The 22479-nt window shown below is 45.6% G+C and overlaps 1 protein-coding gene across 9 annotated transcripts in view; it reads right to left on the bottom strand.

Annotated features, from left to right (window-relative positions):
• Nucleotides 1–244: 244 nt before the first annotated feature.
• Nucleotides 245–22479, bottom strand: part of LOC138786703 (zinc finger protein 665-like) — a 130879-nt gene continuing 108644 nt past the window's right edge. For 6 of the 9 annotated variants that reach the window (XM_069963690.1, XM_069963683.1, XM_069963685.1 and 3 more), the window contains 2 exons: nt 4907–5651; nt 245–2133 (listed from right to left, as the gene is read on the bottom strand). In XM_069963690.1, the coding sequence (XP_069819791.1) occupies nt 392–2133; nt 4907–5648 (2484 nt within the window). In that variant the 5' untranslated portion in view covers nt 5649–5651 and the 3' untranslated portion in view covers nt 245–391. Of the gene's footprint in view, nt 2134–4906; nt 5652–8730; nt 8837–11294; nt 11363–11448; nt 11755–16335; nt 16367–22479 lie in introns of those variants that run through there. The other 3 variants (XM_069963691.1, XM_069963686.1, XM_069963687.1) reach the window with 3 other exon arrangements.

Below are 22479 nucleotides of genomic sequence, written 5' to 3'. Positions count from 1 at the left end.
AGCAGAATATGTCTGACCACAGTCCGGCTGTCACTTATATTTCCCGTATATAACAAATGTAAAATATGCTACACAGTGTGTGTGTGTATGTGTGTATATATATAGATATTATTAGAAACTTATTTGTAAATGCAGAAAATTCTTAATCATCATTTTAATCATTGTAAATTAATTCCATTTCTCTTCTATGACAGGTAACTTTACTTTATTACTTCTACATCTTTCTTCTATAAATCTTCCCCCCCCCCCCAAAAAAAAAAAAAAAAGTTTACAATTAAAAAAGAAACAGCAATGTCCCTGAGTTTGTTCATGTTTAAGGAGATGTGATGGTTGGATGAAAAACATCCATTTGATGGGCAGTAAGATTTGTTTTCTGACCAAAACATTTCCCTCATTCTGGACATGGAAGTGGCTTCTCTCCCGTGTGACATTTAACATGCTCAAGAAGGTCTTGTTTCCTTAAAAAGCATTTTCCACATTCTGAACAAGAAAAAGATTTCTCCCCCAAGTGAGTTTTTTGATGTCTAACAAGATGTGATTTCTGACCATAACATTTACCACATTCTGAACATGCAAATGGCTTTATAGCTACTTCATGTGTCCCAAAACCTTTTCCAGGTTTCTCTCCTAAATGAGTTTCTTGATGTTTAACTAGATGTGCTTTCCGACTAAAACATCTACCACATTCTGAACATGCAAACGGCTTCTTGTCTGAGTGAGTTACTTTATGTCTCACAAGGGTTCCTAACCGTGTAAAACCTTTCCCACATTCTGAGCAGGAAAATGGGGTCTCCCCTGTGTGAGTCCTCTGATGATGAATAAGTTGTAATTTTTGAATAAAACATTTCCCACATTCTGAACATACAAATGGCTTCTCCCCTGTGTGAGTTTTCTGATGTCTAACAAGCCCTGATTTGAGAGTAAAACATTTTCCACATTCTAAGCATTCAAATGACTTGTCCCCTGTGTGAGTTAACTGATGTCTAGCAAGCTCTGATTTGCCAGTAAAACATTTCCCACATTCTAAGCATTCAAATGGCTTCTCCCCTGTGTGAGTTCTTTGATGTGTAAGAAGCGCTGATTTGTGAGTAAAACATTTTCCACATTCTAAGCATTCAAATGATTTGTCCCCTGTGTGAGTTAACTGATGTCTACCAAGCTCTGATTTGTGAGTAAAACATTTCCCACATTCTAAGCATTCAAATGGCTTCTTCCCTGTGTGAGTTCTTTGATGTGTAACAAGCTCTGATTTGTGAGTAAAACATTTCCCACATTCTGAACAGAAAAACGGTTTCTCATCTGTGTGAGTTTTCTGATGTTCCTCAAGCCTTTTTTTCACAGTAAAACATTTCCCACATTCTGAACAGGGAAATGGTATTTCATTAGTGTGAATTCTTTGATGCTTAACTAGCTGTAATTTTTTACTAAAACATTCCCCACATTCTGAACATATAAATGGCTTCTCCCCAGTGTGAGAATTTTTATGTTCCTCCAAACGATTTCTCTTACCAAAGCTTTTGCCGCATTCTGAACATGAATATGGACTCTTCATCTTGTGATAAGATATTTTATGGCTAGTAAGCTGTGATGGCTGAATAAAACATTTGCCACACTCTGTACATTCATATGGCTTCTCCCCTGTGTGCCGCCTTTGATGTATAGCAAGATGGTGTTTCCTCAAAAAGCATTTTCCACATTCTGAACATTCATATGGCTTCACCCCTGTGTGCATTTTTTGATGTGATTTAAGAGATGATTTATGATTAAAAGATTTGCCACATTCAGAACATGAAAACTGCTTGGTTTCTGAGTGAGTTCTCAGATGGAATAAAAAACTTGATTTCACATGAAAACCCCTGCCACATACTGAACATGAATATGGCATCTCCCCTGTGTGAATTCTTTGATGGTCAACAAGGTTAGATTTGTAAGCAAAGCCTTTACCACATTCTGAACATGAAAACAGTTTTGCATGGTTCCTCTGATGTCTATCACGAGATCTTTTCCACATAAAACATTTACCACATTCTGAACATGTGTATTGCTTCTTCCCTGTGCGAGACCTTTGATTTTTACACGATTGGGCGCTTGTGTGTGCTCCTTGTCCCTCTGATCTCTTCGTACAGTCATCTGCTGAGGATAAAATTGATTGTATTATTTTTAAATAATATAACCTTAGAAAATGTATACTTTCAAACAGATTGTAGAGCAAGTAACAAGATAGATCCAGGGACGTTTCTAGCACGTAACAGGCAACCGCACGGGGTGATAACAACTAGTGGGCGCCCTACTCCACCTCATTTAGCAGCAGTGTCCGACACTGTCTATGCCCAGGGCAGTGGGCTCAGACTTCAGTGTGCCCCCCCCACACACACACACAGCATCTGGCTCCATCCTGCATACATGTGACCGCGTCTCCTCCCCCGACCCGTCCTGGACACAGAAGAAGAGAAGCATCGGTATAAATAAGGGGAGATTTATCAAACATGGTGTAAAGTGAAACTGGCTCAGTTGCCCCTAGCAACCAATCAGATTCCACCTTTCATTCCTCACAGACTCTTTGGAAAGTGAAAGGTGGAATCTGATTGGTTGCTAGGGGCAACTGAGCCAGTTTCACTTTACACTTTACAGGTGATAGTCACAGTACAGGGTCCATATTACTATAGGAAGGACCCCTTTACATGGCCCATTATGCAGTTTTGCGCTGCCAGGCTGCTGTATCATTCGTGCAGCAATTTAAATGCATTGCTGTCGGCAACCAATCACAGTAATTTATATGGTCGCACAAAAGATACAGTCAGCAAATGAGCAGGTGTTTGCTCACCTCTCGGCCGATTGCTGGCCCTTTTATATGGCCATCAGGGAATGAACTTCTTAAGGTTGCCTTTACACAGACAGATTTATCTGACAGATTTGTGAAGCCGAATCCAGGATATGAGAAGAGGAGAAAGCTCAGTCTTTCCTTTATGACCTGTTCTCTGTTAATAGTCTGTTCCTTGCTTTGGCTTCAAAAAAAATCTGTCACATGAATCTCTCTGTGTAAAGGGATCCTTTAGGAATACTCGTTAATGATAATCACACGCCTCTAATGGTCCTTTTACACGGAACTATTAATCGTTCGTTTTTGCACGATAACGATCAAATTCGAACGATAATCTTACGTGTAAACGCAGCGAACGATCAAACGACGAGCGAGAAATCGTTCATTTTGATCTTTCAACATGTTCTCAAATTATCGTTGGTCGTTCGCAAAAAATTCGCAGATCGTTCAGTGTAAACAGTCTTTCAACGATTTCACCTATGTGTGAGATAGGCTTAAGCGATCGCAAAACAATTTTTCCGTACCATGTATCGTTCCGTCTAAACGCTGATCGTTATTAAAAAAACATTGTTCATTCAAAATCGTTAATCGTGCGATCGGGCGAATAATCACTCCGTGTAAAAGTACCATTAGGGTGTTATTACACGGGCCGATGGGGGCCCAATAATAACTGTAAATGAGTGCCAATCTGCTAGATCGGCGCTCGTTTACTATTACACAGCCAATTAACGTTTAACAAGGGCTGCATGGACATCGTTACTGATGTCCTTTCAGCCCTTGCTCAAACATTATCCATTACCTATCCAGGCTGCAGGGCTCCTCTTGTGGTCTTCTTCTCCCCGGATCCCACGCACTCCAGCTTCAGAGCGGCCTGTCTTAGCTGACAGGCCGCTCAGCCAATTACTGGCCACGGCGGTCCTAATGATTGGCTGAGCGGCCTGTCAGCTCAGACAGGTCGCTTTGGAGCTGGAGCGCGTGGGACTCGGGGAGAAGCACAGAGCAAGAGGAGCCCTGCAGCCTGCATAGGTAATGTAAATCATCAGCCGCGAACTGCTATTACACATAGTGATGCGCAGTCGTCGTCCAACAATTATAGGTTCAAACCAATATCAACGATCAGCCGCTGATCGTTGTCATCGGCTGATCGTTGTATTCATTACACGGAGCGATAATCGGCCGAGTCGGGCTGATTCGGCCGATTATCGCTCCATGGAATAGGCCCCTCTGGCTGGGTCCTCACTACGGTTTTGCAATCCGTTCTTTCATTTTTACAAATAAAACGTATACATTTGCGTGTATCCGTTTTGATCTGGGGTTTTTTTCTATTGACTTTAATTACTAAAAAAATGATCAGAACACATCCTGTTTTTAACGTACACAAAAATTTGGTCTAACACGTTTTTGTGTATGTAAAAAAAAAAAGAAACAAAACAGATGTGTTTTGAACTGGTTGTTTTTTTTTTTTGTTTTTTTTTTTTAATAATGGAAGTTAAACGGATGCACACAAATACATCCGTTTTTCCATCCTTTTTTTTTTTGTAAAAACAGTTTGCAAAAACGTAGTGTGAACCCGGCCTTAGTAAATTCAGTGGGACTTGCGTCTACTCCTAAGCAGGTGTTGATTTCCGCCATGATTTACACCTGTTTGCACATGTTCCATACGAGTGCTCGGGCCACCCGGGCCTCACACCTCACTCAGTAGTGATTGCTCGAGGGGGGGGGGCACTTTTTTTTAAAGTCGTCCTGTAGCCAGAATGGTCTAGAAACTACCCTGGATAGATCATTTCTGCAACGTCCATTAATACTCAGGTTGAGTTCACCTGCTTCATATGGTTCTGGCTTCCCGGCCAATAAGTACTCAATTACAATAGACCGGAACTTCATGTAGGGGACTTTGTGGATATGCCATCAATTTCCCAGAGGAAAATACCCCTTGGAGACCGTCCCCCATTGTTGTAGCCTGTCAATGAGCACGTTCTATCTTTTGCTGGTTAACAGAACTGGACACAGTATTCCAGCTGTGATGTCACTAGAGCTCTATACTGCTCTATACCACTCTATACTCTATACCACTTGGGTGGTTACCTGTTGGAATGTCGTCCTTATACTGCTCATCACCGCTCACATCTGTCTCCTCTTCTTCTTTTATCCTTCTGTCTGTGGCATTAATATGGTTCATATCTTTCCCAGTAGTGGTGTCCTCCTTATACTGCTCATCACTGCTTACATCTGTCTCCTCTTCATCTTTTACCCTTCTGTCTGTAGCGTTAATATAATTCAGACCTTTTCCTGCAGAAACGTCCTCCTTATACTGCTCATCACCGCTCACATCTGTCTCCTCCTCTTCTTCTTCTTTTATCCTTGTGTCTGTAGCAATAATATAATTCAGATCTTTTCCTGCAGTAACATCCTTCTTATACTGCTCATCACCGCTCACATCCGTCTCCTCTTCTTCTTCTTTTATCCTTTTGTCTGTAGCATTAATATAATTCAGCCCTTTTGCTGTAGCGATGTCCTCCTTATACTGCTCATCACCGCTCACATCTGTCTCCTCCTCTTCTTCTTCTTTTATCCTTGTGTCTGTAGCATTAATATAATTCAGACCTTTTCCTGCAGAAACGTCCTCCTTATACTGCTCATCACCGCTCACATCTGTCTCCTCCTCTTCTTCTTTTATCATTGTGTCTGTAGCTTTAATATAATTCAGACCTTTTCCTGTAGTGATGGCCTCCTTATACTGCTCATCACTGCTCACATCTGTCTCCTCTTCTTCTTTTACCATCATATCTGTAGTGTTAATATTGTACAGATCTTCACCCTGATTCATTCGCTGTGATCGAAATAGTATAAAGGAGAAGAGACATTAATATTATTATTATTTATTTATAAAGCGCCCTTAGTTCCAGAGCGCTATACAATAGATAGGCAACAGGCAGGAACAATACAAGATCAGAAAACATTACATTAAGGCAAAAGACAGACTGGTACATGGGGGAAGAGGACCTGCCCGCGAGGGCTTACAATCTATGGGAATCTAATACAATCTAATACAAGTCACATAGAAAGTGTTATATAAGCAGAAAAGAGACCAGACATGAGATGACTGGAGGAGTTATATGAGCCCCAGAGCTGCAGGTCTCCTAGAATCCGGACATAGATATCAGATGATGGCTTAGTAATAACCTCATACACTATACAGTAGTCCCTCAACCCAAAATGGCCCTGACATATGATAGATCCCACTTATGATGCTTCTATATGTCTGGTGCCAGCAGCGTTGGCTGTGTCAGTACACTAGCGGGAACTTTTAAACTGCTTAGAGGAATCAATTAATACAAAGCTGTGAACTCCCAGGTTCATTCCGCAGAACACCCTCAGTGTACAGATGGAATTCTACAGACGTGTGAGTGACCCCTAACAGAAGTCGAAAGGCGGAAAATGTGCATTGTAAGGGCCCGTTCACACAACGGAATTGTTGGGGAACCACCACTCGCCCGCAGAGTCCGCGCCGAATCCCGCCTGCTATGTCTTTCAATGGGAGGCCTCCCATACAGGGCCGGACTGGGACTTAAAATCAGCCCTGGCAATCAAACCCCAGCAGCCCACATACCATATCATGGTATATCAATTCTGCTTCATTTAGCCGTGTCCCCACTACTCCCTTAAACATGTGAACCCCACCATCAGCACCTAAAAATAATGATATAACATAATCTGCTGTGGATTTGATGCGGCATATTTAGGTGTTTATTTCAACTGATTAAATCAGAAGCATCAAATTCGCAATGGATTAGGTATGAATGTGCCCTTAAAGGGAACCTGTGGGGTCTATACCAGGTACACGGCTGTAGATCCCAGCGTACAGGTCAGGGACCGGACCTTTAGTCCAGTGTAAACCGCTATAATCTTTCTTTTCATTACCAGCTGAAGTGTCAGAGAGGTGGAGTCACAGCAGCACCCTCTGCCCCGCCCCTTCCTGCTCTGACTGATGGACATATAGGGTGCTGCTGCTGCCGCTGCTGTTGTGAAACTTTAGTTGGAAATGAAAAGGACAATTATATAAGTTTACACTGGATTAAAGGTCCTGTCAGTGACATCTCCCTCACCCCTGTCTGCTGAGATCTACAGCCCTAGACCTGGTACAGACCTCACAGATTCCCTTTATAGGAGAAAAATATGGCCACCTTCTTCCAGAAACAGTGCCACACTCTTCTTCAGTTTGTGTGAGGTATTGCAGCTCAGTTCCATTGAAGTGAATGGAGCCAAGTTGTAATACCTCACATAACCTTAAGACAGGGGTGGTGCTGTTTTTGGACAAAAGTTACTATATTTTTTTAAATCCCTTTTATCCTGACTATGTCTGCACTCCATATAATGGCGATATAAGTAGTAAGGTTTTAATTATTAAAATGTCTGCTGGTTGTGATCCCAAGTGCAATCAAAGCTACATAATAAGCTGCTAGATAGCTATTTCCTACTGGCTATTTCCTACTGGCTATTTCCTATCTATCTCCTATCTATCTATCTATCTATCTATCTATCTAGAACTTTCTGTACATGATTATACTGTCATTGTTATTAACACCAGTAAGCAAATATTATCACCATACTGTACACGTTACTGCCATACTGTTACAAAGCAAACCCACCAATATTTCCTATACTACCAGTATATAAGTAACAAATAATATCACCACACCATGAGCAGGGCCATTATCACCACATAGTGACTAATACCGCTACACTGTGACTGAATACAATCCACTATATAATACACTAGTATTACCAATAATACCAGAATACACAGGACGAGTAATACCATCACACAATGCCCATTACTCTCACCATACGGTGACTGGATAATACCACTATACCGTCACACAATGCTCATTACTCTCACCATACGGTGACTGGATAATACCACTATACCGTCACACAATGCTCATTACTCTCACCATACGGTGACTAGATAATACCACTATACCGTCACACAATGCTCATTACTCTCACCATACGGTGACTGGATAATACCACTATACCGTCACACAATGCCCATTACTCTCACCATACGGTGACTGGGTAATACCACTATACCGTCACACAATGCCCATTACTCTCACCATACGGTGACTGGATAATACCACTATACCATCACACAATGCCCATTACTCTCACCATACGGTGACTGGATAATACCACTATACCGTCACACAATGCCCATTACTCTCACCATATGGTGACTGGATAATACCTCTATACCGTCACACAATGCCCATTACTCTCACCATACAGTGACTGGATAATACCACTATACCATCACACAATGCCCATTACTCTCACCATACGGTGACTGGATAATACCACTATACCATCACACAATGCCCATTACTCTCACCATACGGTGACTGGATAATACCACTATACCGTCACACAATGCCCATTACTCTCACCATACGGTGACTGGATAATACCACTATACCGTCACACAATGCCCATTACTCTCACCATATGGTAACTGGATAATACCACTATACCATCACACAATGCCCATTACTCTCACCATACGGTGACTGGATAATACCACTATACCGTCACACAATGCCCATTACTCTCACCATACGGTGACTGGATAATACCACTATACCATCACCAAATAACAGCCACTATATAAAGACCAATATTCTCCCAAGGCAGTGACCAGAGAACACAGGTGTTACACTCGTCCCTCCAGCTGTTACAGAACTACAAATCCCATCATGCCTGGACAGCTAAAGCATGACGGGAATTGTAGTTTTGCAACACCTGGAGGGCCTGAGTGTGACACCCCTGATACTGAGGTAGATCCCAGCTGTATAAAGGTTCTGCAGACCTTCTAAGTTATTATAGTGCAATTACATCCTGTAACTCACAGTCGGCGTCTTCTCTGCATGAAGAGACGTCCACTTTTCCTTTTCTTCTCCATCTGGCTCCGGCCATCATGAAGGCTTCTCTGGCCATGACTCCTCTCCACGGGATCTGCCAGACAGACATTTTAGGCTTCTTGCTCCAGCAACATCTTCATCTATACATCCTCAGCTATACATCCCTCCATATATAATAGCCTCCCCGTGCATCCCCAATATAGAATAGCCCCCCTGAACATCCCCCCATATATAATAGCCTCCCCGTGCATCCCCAATATAGAATAGCCCCCCTGCATCCCCCAATATAGAATAGCCCCCCTGAACATCCCCCCATATAGAATAGCCCCCCTGTGCATCCCCCATATAGAATAGCCCCCCTGCATCCCCCAATATAGAATAGCCCCCCTGAACATCCCCCCATATAGAATAGCCCCCCTGAACATCCCCCCATATAGAATAGCCCCCCTGTGCATCCCCCATATAGAATAGCCCCCCTGCATCCCCCAATATAGAATAGCCCCCCATGCATCCCCCATATAGAATAGCCCCCCTGCATCCCCCAATATAGAATAGCCCCCCATGCATCCCCCAATATAGAATAGCCCCCCCTGCATCCCCCAATATAAAATAGCCCCCCTGAACATCCCCCCATATAGAATAGCCCCCCTGTGCATCCCCCATATAGAATAGCCCCCCTGCATCCCTCAATATAGAATAGCCCCCCATGCATCCCCCCCATATAGAATAGCCCCCCTGCATCCCCCAATATAGAATAGCCCCCCGTGCATCCCCCATATAGAATAGCCCCCCCCTGCATCCCCCCCATATAGAATAGCCCCCCTGCATTTCCCAATATAGAATAGCCCCCATGCATCCCCCCAATATAGAATAGCCCCCCTGCATCCCCCAATATAGAATAGCCCCCCCCTGTGCATCCCCAATATAGAATAGCCCCCCTGTGCATCCCCGAATATAGAATAGCCCCCCCCGTGCATCCCCAATATAGAATAGCCCCCCCTGTGCATCCCCCAATATAGAATAGCCCACCGTGCATCCCCCAATATAGAATAGCCCCCCCTGTGCATCCCCCAATATAGAATAGCCCCCCCGTGCATCCCCAATATAGAATAGCCCCCCTGCATCCCCCAAATATAGAATAGCCTCCCCTGCATCCCCCCAATATAGAATAGCCCCCCTGCATCCCCCCAATATAGAATAGCCTCCCCTGCATCCCCCCAATATAGAATTGCCCCCCTGCATCCACCAAATATAGAATAGCCTCCCCCCCCCCACCATAGCCACATGTGAAGGGGTTAAAAAAAAAACAAAAAAAAAACAACACATTCTCACCTGTTACCTCGCTCTCGGCAGCTTCTTCCTCCCGGTCCCGGATCTTCAGTCTGTAGCTTCTTCTCTCTGCTGCTGCAGCTTGGCGGCGGTCCTCACAGGTCCTCAGCGGCGTGCCAGGGAAGTGACGTCAGCCGCTGGGGTCCTGTCAGAGGAGCCTGCAGACGTGCCTGCGCACGGCACGTCTGCGGCTCCGGGCCGGCCCTGACATCTTCCAGCTCGGAAGACTGACCGGTCACAGGAGTGACTGGCAGGGCCGGGGGCCAATGGCTCCCTGGCTCTGTCAGTCAGAGGCAGAGTGCGGCCTCTGCAAGCTGTGAGCGTTCATCTTGAACGCTCACAGTTAAAGGGCCAGGGCACCGGACTTCTGCAGAAGCTGATAGCGCAGCGGCCGGCTGCGCTATTCTTGCAGCCACTGCTGAGGGCCGACGCACATGGGGGCCAGGACCGGCGGCCTCCGGATTGGTAATACTGGCAGCCCAGCGGGCATTTGCCCGCTTTGCCAGATTACCAATCCGGGCCTGCTCCCATGTCAACTCTTTGAGCAGGGAGCAAAAGCGCGCGAGGCCTCCCATTAAAAGAGATAGCAGGCGTGATTGGGCGCGGAGTCTGTGGGCGGGGGTTCCGAGCATAATCTCTGCGCCGATTCTATAGAGTGAACGGGCCCTAATGAAACATAAAAAAAAATACATTTATGACCCACTAAAAGCATTGATCACTTATCCACAGTATAAGTGGTAACTGTGTGATCACTGAGTGTCAGACCACCGTGACCCCCATTTATGAAGAGAACAGAGGTCTGTGAAGGAAGCGATAGTGACCCTGTGCGATCACCTCTCCATTCACCACCAATGAAACTGAAGGAGATCGCCAAAGTGCTTGGCTTCTGCTATCAGTGCCTGTGAAGGAAGAGGTAGTGATCCCAGCAAAAGAAGACTACACCGGCTTCAGGTTGTCTCAGTGGAGGAGATCGGCCTCTGCCAGACACATCTGGGATTCGTCTCAGGGAAAATAAGGGATCAGATGGGAATAAATCCAACCAGCCGTCTCCATAGCCAGAAACTGGGAGAAGATCCAGACACCATGTAATGTCTATGGTCGTCTATATCCGCCATCTCCACCTTCCTCATTACACAAGTATAATCCATATAATACTGTAGGATAAACCCAGACTGAGAGCAAGAGCCTCACATGTACACATCATAGGGAACATCTCCATCTACCTGATCCTGATCCTGTGGGAGAAGAGGACGGGGACATCTCTCTGGTGCTGTTCTCTTACTGGATCTGACTGGAGGGAACACATACAGAGACTGAATTCATTCTTTCCATCCAGATAATACAGAGAGGAGGTGTGTATATAGTCCTGTCTATTACCTGCTGATGGGAGGGGCTGCTGATCCTCCAGCATCACATCCTTGTACTGATCCTTGTGTCCTTCTACATACTCCCACTCCTCCATGGAGAAATAGACCGCCACGTCCTGACACCTTATAGGAACCTGACACACACAATGATCACACAGTCATCCCCTCCACAGGGAGAAGGTCTCATGTTGTGAGCATAGTCTGTAGGTGAGACAACGCCTGCACACAATGTCCTATAGTCGCCGACTGATGTGACTGATGTTGTGGTGACATCCGGCAGCTATTGGATATTCATACCTCCCAACTTTTGCAAAGAGCAAAGAGGGACATGTGCGCCGTGGTCCCCATAGCCACGCCCCCATAGCAACCCTCCATAGCCACGCCCCCATAGCAACCCTCCATAGCCACTCCCCTACAGTCACCACATGCTGCTGACTGAATAGTGCCCTATACAGTATCCAATCCCCCAAAAAATGCCCTATATAGTATCCAATCCCCCACATAGTGCCCCACATAGTATCCAATCCCCCACATAGTGCCCCACATAGTATCCAATGCCCCCATATAGTGCCCCACATAGTATCCAATGCCCCCATATAGTGCCCCACATAGTAGCCAATCCCCATATAGTGCCCCACATAGTAGCCAATCCCTTCATATAGTGCCCCACATAGTAGCCAATCCCCCCATATAGTGCCCCACATAGTAGCCAATCCCCATATAGTGCCCCACATAGTAGCCAATCCCCACATAGTGCCCCACATAGTAGCCAATCCCTCCATATAGTGCTCCACATAGGGCTGGGCGATGAATCGAATTAATTCGATTAATTCGCCCAGAATTTGAGAATCGATTTGACTTTTTTGGAAAATCAAAAATCGATTTTCCAAAAAAATCATTGGATTTGGGCGCGCGGGCGGGCTGCTCGCATCCTCCAGCTACTGAAACAGCGTGAGGAGCGAGAGCGCCCAGCAGCGTCCTATGTCCCCGCCTCTGACCCGCCCCCATAGCCGGACGTGTACGCGCGCTTCCTCCCGGCAGCACATGGAGGTCCCCGGAGGAGGCTGCAGATACTGAAGCATCGGGTGATCGCTGCGGGTGCTGGAGCTGTACAGCAGCGACACTATCACCGGATGCTTCAGTATCTGCAGCCTCCTCCGGGGACCTCCATGTGAGGCCGGGAGGAAGCGCGCGTATATGTCTGGCTATGGGGGCGGGTCCGCTGCGGGGAGTAGTGCGGGCGGGAGGAGAGCGCAAGTGCCGGTGGTGTGCGCCCGCGCAGAGCGGGTACACCAGGTATGTTCCCTCCTGCCCCGGTCTGCTCCATGCCCCTGCCGATCTGCCCTATTCTCCCCCCGATCTGCCCCATGCACCCCCCAGTGTGCCCCATGCATGTCCCCCAGTGTACCCCATGCCTTTCCCCCCTAGTCTGCCCCTTGCTCCCCCCAGTGTGCCCCATACTTGCCCCCCCCAGTGTACCCCATGCTCTCCAGCCCAGTGTACCCCATGCCCTTCCCCCCAGTCTGCCCCATGCTCTTAGCTATGTCCCTGACCCTCATCTTTACCTGTACTACTACTACACCAGGCTCATCTATACCTGTACTACTACTACTACACTCCTCATCTTTACCTGTACTACTACTGCACCCCTCATCTATACCTGTACTACTACTACACCAGGCTCATCTATACCTGTACTACTACTACACCCCTCATCTGTACCTGTACTACTACTACACCCCTCATCTTTACCTGTACTACTACTACACCCCTCATCTGTACCTGTACTACTACTACTACACTCCTCATCTATACCTGTACTACTACTACACCAGGCTCATCTATACCTGTACTACTACTACTACACCCCTCATCTGTACCTGTACTACTACTACACCCCTCATCTTTACCTGTACTACTACTACACCCCTCATCTGTACCTGTACTACTACTACTACACTCCTCATCTATACCTGTACTACTACTACTACACCCCTCATCTATACCTGTACTACTACTGCACCCCTCATCTATACCTGTACTACTACTACACCAGGCTCATCTATACCTGTACTACTACTACACCCCTCATCTGTACCTGTACTACTACTACACCCCTCATCTTTACCTGTACTACTACTACTACACCCCTCATCTATACCTGTACTACTACTACACCAGGCTCATCTATACCTGTACTACTACTACACTCCTCATCTGTACCTGTACTACTACTGCACCCCTCATCTATACCTGTACTACTACTACACCAGGCTCATCTATACCTGTACTACTACTACTACTACTACACCCCTCATCTGTACCTGTACTACTACTGCACCCCTCATCTATACCTGTACTACTACTACACCAGGCTCATCTATACCTGTACTACTACTACTACTACACCCCTCATCTGTACCTGTACTACTACTGCACCCCTCATCTATACCTGTACTACTACTACACCAGGCTCATCTATACCTGTACTACTACACTCCTCATCTGTACCTGTACTACTACTGCACCCCTCATCTATACCTGTACTACTACTACACCAGGCTCATCTATACCTGTACTACTACACTCCTCATCTGTACCTGTACTACTACTGCACCCCTCATCTATACCTGTACTACTACTACTGCACCCCTCATCTATACCTGTACTACTATTACACCAGGCTCATCTATACCTGTACTACTACTACACTCCTAATCTGTACTACTACTATTACACCCCTCATCTTTACCTGTACTACTACTACACTCCTCATCTATACCTGTACTACTACTACACCCCTCATCTGTACCTGTACTACTACTACACCCCTCATCTTTACCTGTACTACTACTACACCCCTCATCTGTACCTGTACTACTACTACTACACCCCTCATCTTTACCTGTACTACTACTACACTCCTCATCTGTACCTGTACTACTACTACACCCCTCATCTGTACCTGTACTACTACTACACCCCTCATCTTTACCTGTACTACTATTACACCCCTCATCTGTACCTGTACTACTACTACACCCCTCATCTGTACCTGCACTACTACTACTACACCCCTCATCTTTACCTGTACTACTACTACACTCCTCATCTGTACCTGTACTACTACTACACCCCTCATCTGTACCTGTACTACTACTACACCCCTCATCTTTACCTGTACTACTATTACACCCCTCATCTGTACCTGTACTACTACTACACCCCTCATCTTTACCTGCACTACTACTACTGCACCCCTCATCTGTTCCTGTACTACTACTACTACACCCCTCATCTGTACCACTACTACACCCCTCATCTTTACCTGTACTGCTAATCCCCTCATCTGTACTACTACTAATACACTAGTACATAGGGCACATATTTGGGAAAACTACTTATATGGGGCACACAATGGGCTTGTCTACTACATAGGGGCACGGGAGGAGCACTGTTACACTGGGAAGCAATATGGTTGTTGTCTCAAACGTCTATAAAATAGTTTCTGATGCTGCAGGGAGAAAAATGTCCTGTTTGTTTAGCAAAAAGAGAAAAAAATCGAGATTTAAATCGAGAATCGTCCAAAATTTAAAAAAAATCGAGATTTTATTTTTTGGCCATATCGCCCAGCCCTAGCTCCACATAGTAGCTAATCCCCCATAGAGTGCCCCACATAGTAGCCAATGCCCCCATATAGTGCCCACATAGTAGCCAATGCCCCATATAGTGCCTACATAGTAGCCAATACCCCCAATTATGCCCCACATAGTAGCCAATCCCCCATATAGTGCCCCACATAGTAGCCAATGCCCCCCATATAGTGCTCCACATAGTAGCCAATTCCCCATATAGTGCCCCACATATTATCCAATCCCCATATAGTGCCCCCCATAGTAGCCAATCCCCCATATAGTGCCTTCCATTGTAGCCAATGCCCCCATATAGTGCCCCACATAGTAGCCAATGCCCCATATAGTGCCCCACATAGTAGCCAATGCCCCCATATAGTGCCCCCCATAGTAGCCAATCCCCCATATAGTGCCTTCCATTGTAGCCAATGCCCCATATAGTGCCCCACATAGTAGCCAATGCCCCCATATAGTGTCCCACATAGTAGACAATCCCCCATATAGTGCCCCACATAGTAGCCAATGCCCCCATATAGTGCCTCACATAGTAGCCAATCCCCCATATAGTGCCCCACATAGTAGACAATGCCCCCATATAGTGCCCCACATAGTAGACAATGCCCCCATATAGTGCCCCACATAGTAGCCAATGCCCCCATATAGTGCCCCACATAGTAGCCAATGCCCCCATATATGCCCCACATAGTAGCCAGTGCCCCCATATAGTGCCCACAGAGTAGCCAATCCCCCCATTAGTGTGGCCCCAGCGAAAAAAACAATAAACCAGTAACTCACCTGTCCGCCGGTCCCAGCAGTCCCTTTCCCGGCAGAGCGTGCACTCCCGTCATCCTCCGGGGCGGGCAGCGGGGTATATAGACGCTGACTGTGCCGGAAGTGATTCATGACAGAGGCTGCAGGTCACTTCCGGCACAGTCAGTGGAATCCGGGACAGTTGGGAGGTATGGATATTATATGTGGTATCTTGCCATCCGCACACAATGCTCCTCACATCTTCTCTCTATGCAGCAAAACTCCCCTTATAGTTACATGTATTACAGTGTGACATCAGTATCACACCCGTCGGGGAGCTGCACCCAGATCCAACATTGTGCTGGGAAGATGAGGAAATGATGGGAGTATGGAGCATCAGATAACTGAGAGCGGTTACAGCTCCATAGGCTAAAGCCCAGAGGCCGCACCGTAACTGTATAATATATGTCATCAAGGGGTTAAAGAGTTACCGTCATGTAGTTCTCCAAACATACCTCATCCTGTGCTTCCAGGACCTGCCATGATGTCACAGTCATGTGATCAGTCACATGGAGGTGGAGGAGTCACATGATCAGGGGCTGCTGCTCAGTGTATGCAGGACTCTGCTGTGCTGGATGAGCTGAAGTGATGTGTATGGAGCAGAGCTGTGTGTGTGTGAGATGTATCTAAACGGTGATCGGCAAACGATCGATTGAGTGAATTATCGCTGCGTGTAAAAGGACCATTAAGCAAAAGGTTCAGATACGTATTTAACCCCTTAACGACCGTGGGTGTACATTTGTGAGATGGTGAAACAGCCAGAGATGTAACTGTATATAACGATATGTGTGACATGTGGTTTGGCTGGCGTTATGTATTTGGCCACAAGGTGTCGCTGTTTTGCAGTACACAGCCTGTGTTGTTAAGGATGTGCTGTTGCCAAGGGAGACAAACCTGGCAGTTGGAAGATGTGACCTGAGGGAAGCAGCAGCTGATGAGGGAAGTCTGAGCAGCCATTTTGATGAGACAGCTGGCTATAGCAGACTGAGAGACCTGATGCCATCCACATGAAGTATCCTTCTTTCAGGACTCCATAACTGCTGTGGAGAGCAGCTATACTGGTCTGTGACTGGGGCCCATCGAGAGATTTGCTGAGACAGCATAGGAGCTGTGTAACATCCAGTTGTGGAGAGAAACAGCCGCCATCTTGGTTACAAGACTTTGGCAAGAGAGACCCCCTTGCTCAGTAACCGCGATCAGCCATCTATAATAATAATATATTTATTTGTATAGCGCCAACAGATTCCGCATCTATCTAAAAGAGACCCGGGTCTTAGCATGCACGTAAACTTTCCAGGACAGATATTGGGCCTGTAGATAGTTTAGTTTATTGTCTGTGAGAGGCCACATTATACAGTCATGGCCAAAAGTTTTGAGAATGATACAAATATTAATTTTTACAAAGTCTACTGCTTCACTTTTTAAATTGGCAATTTGAATGTTATAAAGAGTGATCAGCTTAACAGCAATTACTTGCAAAGTCAATATTTGCCTAGAAAATGAACTTTACCCCCCAAAACACATTTCAACATCATTGCAGCCCTGCCTTAGGGCCCTTTTACACAGAAAGATTATCTGACAGATTATCTGCCAAAGATTTGAAGCCAAAGCCTGGAATGGACTATAAACAGAGATCAAGTCATAAAGGAAAGCCTGATATTTCTCCTCTTTTCAAATCCATTCCTGGTTTTGGCTTCAAATCTTTGGCAGATAATCTGTCAGATAATCTTTCTGTGTAAAAGGACCCTTAAAAGGACCATCTAGCATCGTTTCAGTGATTGCTCCATTAACACAGGTGTGGGTGTTGATGAGGACAGGGCTGGAGATCAATCTGTCATGATTAAGTAAGAATGACACCACTGGACACTTTAAAAGGAGGCTGGTGCTTGGCATCATTGTTTCTCTGCTGTTAACCATGGTTATCTCTAAAGAAACACATGTAGTAATCATTGCACTGCACAAAAATGGCCTAACAGGGAAGAGTATTGCAGCTAAAAAGATTGCACCTCAGTCAACAATCTATCGCATCATCAAAAACTTCAAGGAGAGAGGTTCCATTGTTGTCAAAAAGCCTCCAGGGCGCCCAAGAAAGACCAGCAAGCACCAGGACGTCTCTTAAAAGTGTTTTAGCTGAGGAATCGGGCTACCAGCAGTGCAGAGCTTGCTCAGGAATGGCAGCAGGCACGTTTGAGTGCGTCTGCACACTCTGTAAGGCGGAGACTCTTGGAGCAAGGCCTGGTCTCAAGAGGGGAAGCAAAGAAGCCACTTCTCTCCAGAAAAAACATCAGGGACAGACTGATATTCTGCAAAAGGTCCAGGGAGTGGACTGTTGAGGACTGGGGTAAAGTCATTTTCTCTGATGAATGCCCTTTCCGATTGTTTGGGACATCTGGAAAACAGCTTATTCGGAGAAGACGAGGTGAGCGCTACCACCAGTCTTGTCTCATGCCAACTGTAAAGCATCCTGAAACCATTCATGTGTGGGGTTGCTTCTTAGCCAAGGGAATTGGCTCTCTCACAGTCTTACCTAAAAACACAGCCATGAATAAAGGCCCTATTCCACGGGCCGACTGACAGAAGCAAACGAGCGCTATTAGCGCTCATTTGCTCCTCGTTCCCCGCTCGCTGCTACTGCTATTCCACGCGGCTGCAGCGAGCAAGTGAGTCTGGGGGGGGCTACCCGGGGGATCGCTGATCGTCCGGGCAGCCCATAGGATACAGCAGCGTCTGTTGCCGACGCAACTATTCCACGAGGCGACCACAGCATATCGTTGTTAACCCCTTGCCTCCGCAGCCTGTTTTGGCCCTAATGACCAAGCTAATTTTTTATAATCTGACCAGTCTCTCTTTATATCATTATAACTCTGCAATGCTTTAACATATGCTTGCGATTCTTGGATTGTTTTCTCGTGACACATTGTAATTAATGTTATTGTATTCGATTGCCCAATATATTTAGTGTTTGTTGGGGAAAAAATGCAAAATGTAAAAAAATTTAAAAAAAATTTGCATTAGTATGACTTTGAAATTTTCTACTTCTAAAAAAGTTAGTCATACCACACAAATATTAGTTACCATGTCACATTAGTAATTTGTCTAGTATGTGCTGGCATGATTTGGTAAACATTTTTTACTTTCTTAGGATGTTACAAAGCTTACAAGTTTATGAGCAATTTTCAAATTTTCGTGAAAATTTCCAAAATCTATTTTTTTTAGGGACCACTTCATTTGTGAAGTGAATTGGAGCAGCCTGTTTGGTATGAACCCTAAAATGTCACCCCATATTAAAAACTGCACCCCTTAAAGATTTTATCGAGAGGTATAGTGAGCATTTTGACCTCACAGGTGTTTGAGAAAAGCGTTTCTTATTAGGACATAAAAATTTTAAAAAAATTTCTTTTTCCATTAGTATTTTCTTTTAGTTTAAAATTTCATATTTTCACAAAGAACAAAGGCAAAAATGAACCCCGAACTTTGAAACACAAGTTCTCCTGAGTACAACAACACCCCATATGTGGGCGTAAACCGCTGTTTGGTCCATGGCAGGGCTCGGAAGGGAAGGAGCGTCCTTTTGCATTTTCAGTGCAGATTTTCATGGAGCCATTTCTGGGTGCAACATGCGCTTGCCGAGTTCACCCCCACATGTGACCCCATTTTGTAAATTACACCCCTCAATGTAATCATCAAGGGGTGTAGTAAGTATAAGGACTCCACTGTTTAAGGAAAGTATCTAGCAGTGGACAATGAAAATGAACATTTATTTTTTTTTCCCAGTAACATTCATTTTTGGCTTGCAATTTAATTTTCACAAGAAAGACAGGGAAATAAGCCATCAAAAAACTTAATACGGTTTTATAGAACAGGTCGCTACGAATGCGGCAATACCAAATATGTATTTTTTTCCCGTTTTTTTTTTTTTTTATAATAATACATGCCTTTATTGGGGAAGGATCAAATGATCACTTTTTATGTTCTAACACTTTTTTTTTTTTATTTTTACACTTTATTTTATTTGATTTTTTTTCACTTTATTTTTTTGTTCTTCTAGGGGACTTAACACTGCCATTGTTAGATCGCTAGTATAGCACATAGCAGTACATCAGTACTGTTATGTGCTATACCTGTCAGTTCTACACTGACAGCCTGTGAGAGGGAGCCTGCAGCTCCCTCTCTGAGGAGGGTTCCATACTGGAGGTGCTGGGGGCCAAGTGCACAGCTCAGGCACACATCAGGACCCTGCAATTCCTAGTATGACACATAGCAGTACATCAGTACTGCTATGTACTATACCTGCACTGACAGGTATAGCACATAGCAGTGCTGATGTACTGCTATGTGTCATACTAGGGATCGGAGGGTCCTAATGTGTGCATTAGAGGAGGGAGCTTCCCCTGTCACCCATCGGGACCCCCGCAGTGCGATTGCGGGGTCCCGATGTGCTCCTGTTCAATCATGGCCCCCATTCTACTTATGCCAAACATTTACCCTCATACAGTATGTGGCCCCCGTTGTGTGTGCAATCAGGTTAAGAAAAGAAGGGGCTCCCCCTGTCACTCATCGGGACCCCTGCAGTGCGATCGCGGGGTCTCGATGTGTCCCTGAGCCTCCTGATTCATGGCACAAGCAACTGCTGCTACAGAAGCCTGTGAGATCGTGCCGCAGGCTCTGGCAGGCTGTCGGTTTTACACTGACACTTAGCCTGTGAGACAAATCCTGCGGCGCGATCTCACAGGCTTCTGTAGCAGCAGTTGCTTGTGCCATGAATCAGGAGGCTCAGGGACACATCGAGACCCCGCGATCGCACTGCAGGGGTCCCGATGAGTGACAGGGGGAGCCCCTTCTTTTCTTAACCTGATTGCACACACAACGGGGGCCACATACTGTATGGGGGTAAATGTTTGGCATAAGGAGACCGGATGGGGGGGGGCAAAGGGCGGCATGATTTAGTACATACCAAGCTCAGGAACACATCGGGACCCCGCGATTGCACTGCGAGGGTCCCGATGAGTGACAGGGGATCCCTCTCCTCCTGTCAACCTTATAGATTCTGTGGTCAGTACTGACCACGGCATCTATAGGGTTAAACAGACTGGCGGGGCTTGGGTTTGTCTCCTGGCTGTTGCCAGGAGACCCTAGGTCCTGTAGGCGGCCGGGAGCAGTACACATCACAGCGCAATTTCGCGTGGTGCATGTTTACATTCATGACGTCCTGGGACGTCATAATGCGTTAAGTACTGGCTTTTCATGATGTCCCAGGACGTCATATTGGGGCAAGGGGTTATATTAGTCGTTTGTTTTTCAACATGTTGAAAAACAAATGACTGCAACGATCAGCTGACATGAACAATGTCGGCTGATCGTTGCTGTCAATTCCACGGGACAATTATCGGCCGAATATGGCCGATAATCGTTTCGTGGAATAGGGCCTTAAAGAATGGTACCAGAATGTCCTCCAAGAGCAACTTCTCCCAACCGTCCAAGAGCAGTTTGGCGATCAACAATGCCTTTTCCAGCATGATGGAGCACCTTGCCATAAAGCAAAGGTGATAAGTAAATGGCTTAGGGAACAAATCCCATTGAGAAATTGTGGTCAATCATCAAGACACGGGTGGACAAACAAAAACCAACAAATTCTGACAAAATGCAAGCATTGATTGTGCAAGAATGGAGTGATATCGGTCAGGATTTGGTCCAGAAGTTGATTGAGAGCAGCCAGGGAGAATTGCAGAGGTCCTCAAGAAGAAGGGTCAACACTGCAAATATTGACTTGCTGCAGTAACTCATTCTAACTGTCAGTATAAGCTTTTGTTACTCATAATATGATTGCAATTATATTTCTGTATGTGATAAAAACATCTGACAAACACACATAAAAACCAGAGGGCAGCAGATCATGTGAAAATATAATATTTGTGTCATTCTCAAATCTTTTGGCCCTGACTGTACTGTGTAAGAGACATCACGGCATACTCGGCCATTTATCTTGTTATGTTCTTATTTGTAGTTTGATAACTGTTTAAATAGTTTATAAGATTGTAAGCTGCTGTGCTACACCGCAAATGCCCATGAGACGCACCCATACATGATAGGTCCTGATTATTTAGGGGATTAATAGGTATATGGCGGCCGGCCTATCCGAACCCGGTAGCAGATATATTTAGTATGTTTATACAACATATTTCCGGGGGCATGCTGTGTAGCATTGAGGTCTTGGTTTAAGCCTGATGGTATATACTTTTGGGATATTTGAGTTATTACCCTTAGTATCTTTGCATGTTTCAGTAAAGTACAGTCTTGTTTAACCTGGTGTTGGAGTCGATTTCCTCGTTCGTAACTTCGATGTATCCTGGGGAGCCCATCCCAGTACATGGCTTACACATTTACACCCTTGTCACCTGGGCCTTAACTCAGGAGGGCGTAGATGTACACCCTACCGGGGGGGGGGGGGCAGTGTGTCTGCGGGGGTCCCGATCACATGGCCTGACTGCTAGGGGTCTCTTACCTTCTTCCATACAGTCAGGTCTTCACTCTTCTGATCAGAAGATCGCCGATAACACTGATCCCTGCTCTGCTATGGCATAGCAGTGATCAGTGTGAGC

The sequence above is a fragment of the Dendropsophus ebraccatus genome, chromosome 3, assembly GCF_027789765.1.
Source record: "Dendropsophus ebraccatus isolate aDenEbr1 chromosome 3, aDenEbr1.pat, whole genome shotgun sequence".
NCBI classification, from domain to species: domain Eukaryota; kingdom Metazoa; phylum Chordata; class Amphibia; order Anura; family Hylidae; genus Dendropsophus; species Dendropsophus ebraccatus.
The sequence above is the reverse complement of the archived record's forward strand: the minus strand, read 5'-3'. Positions and strand labels throughout refer to the sequence as shown.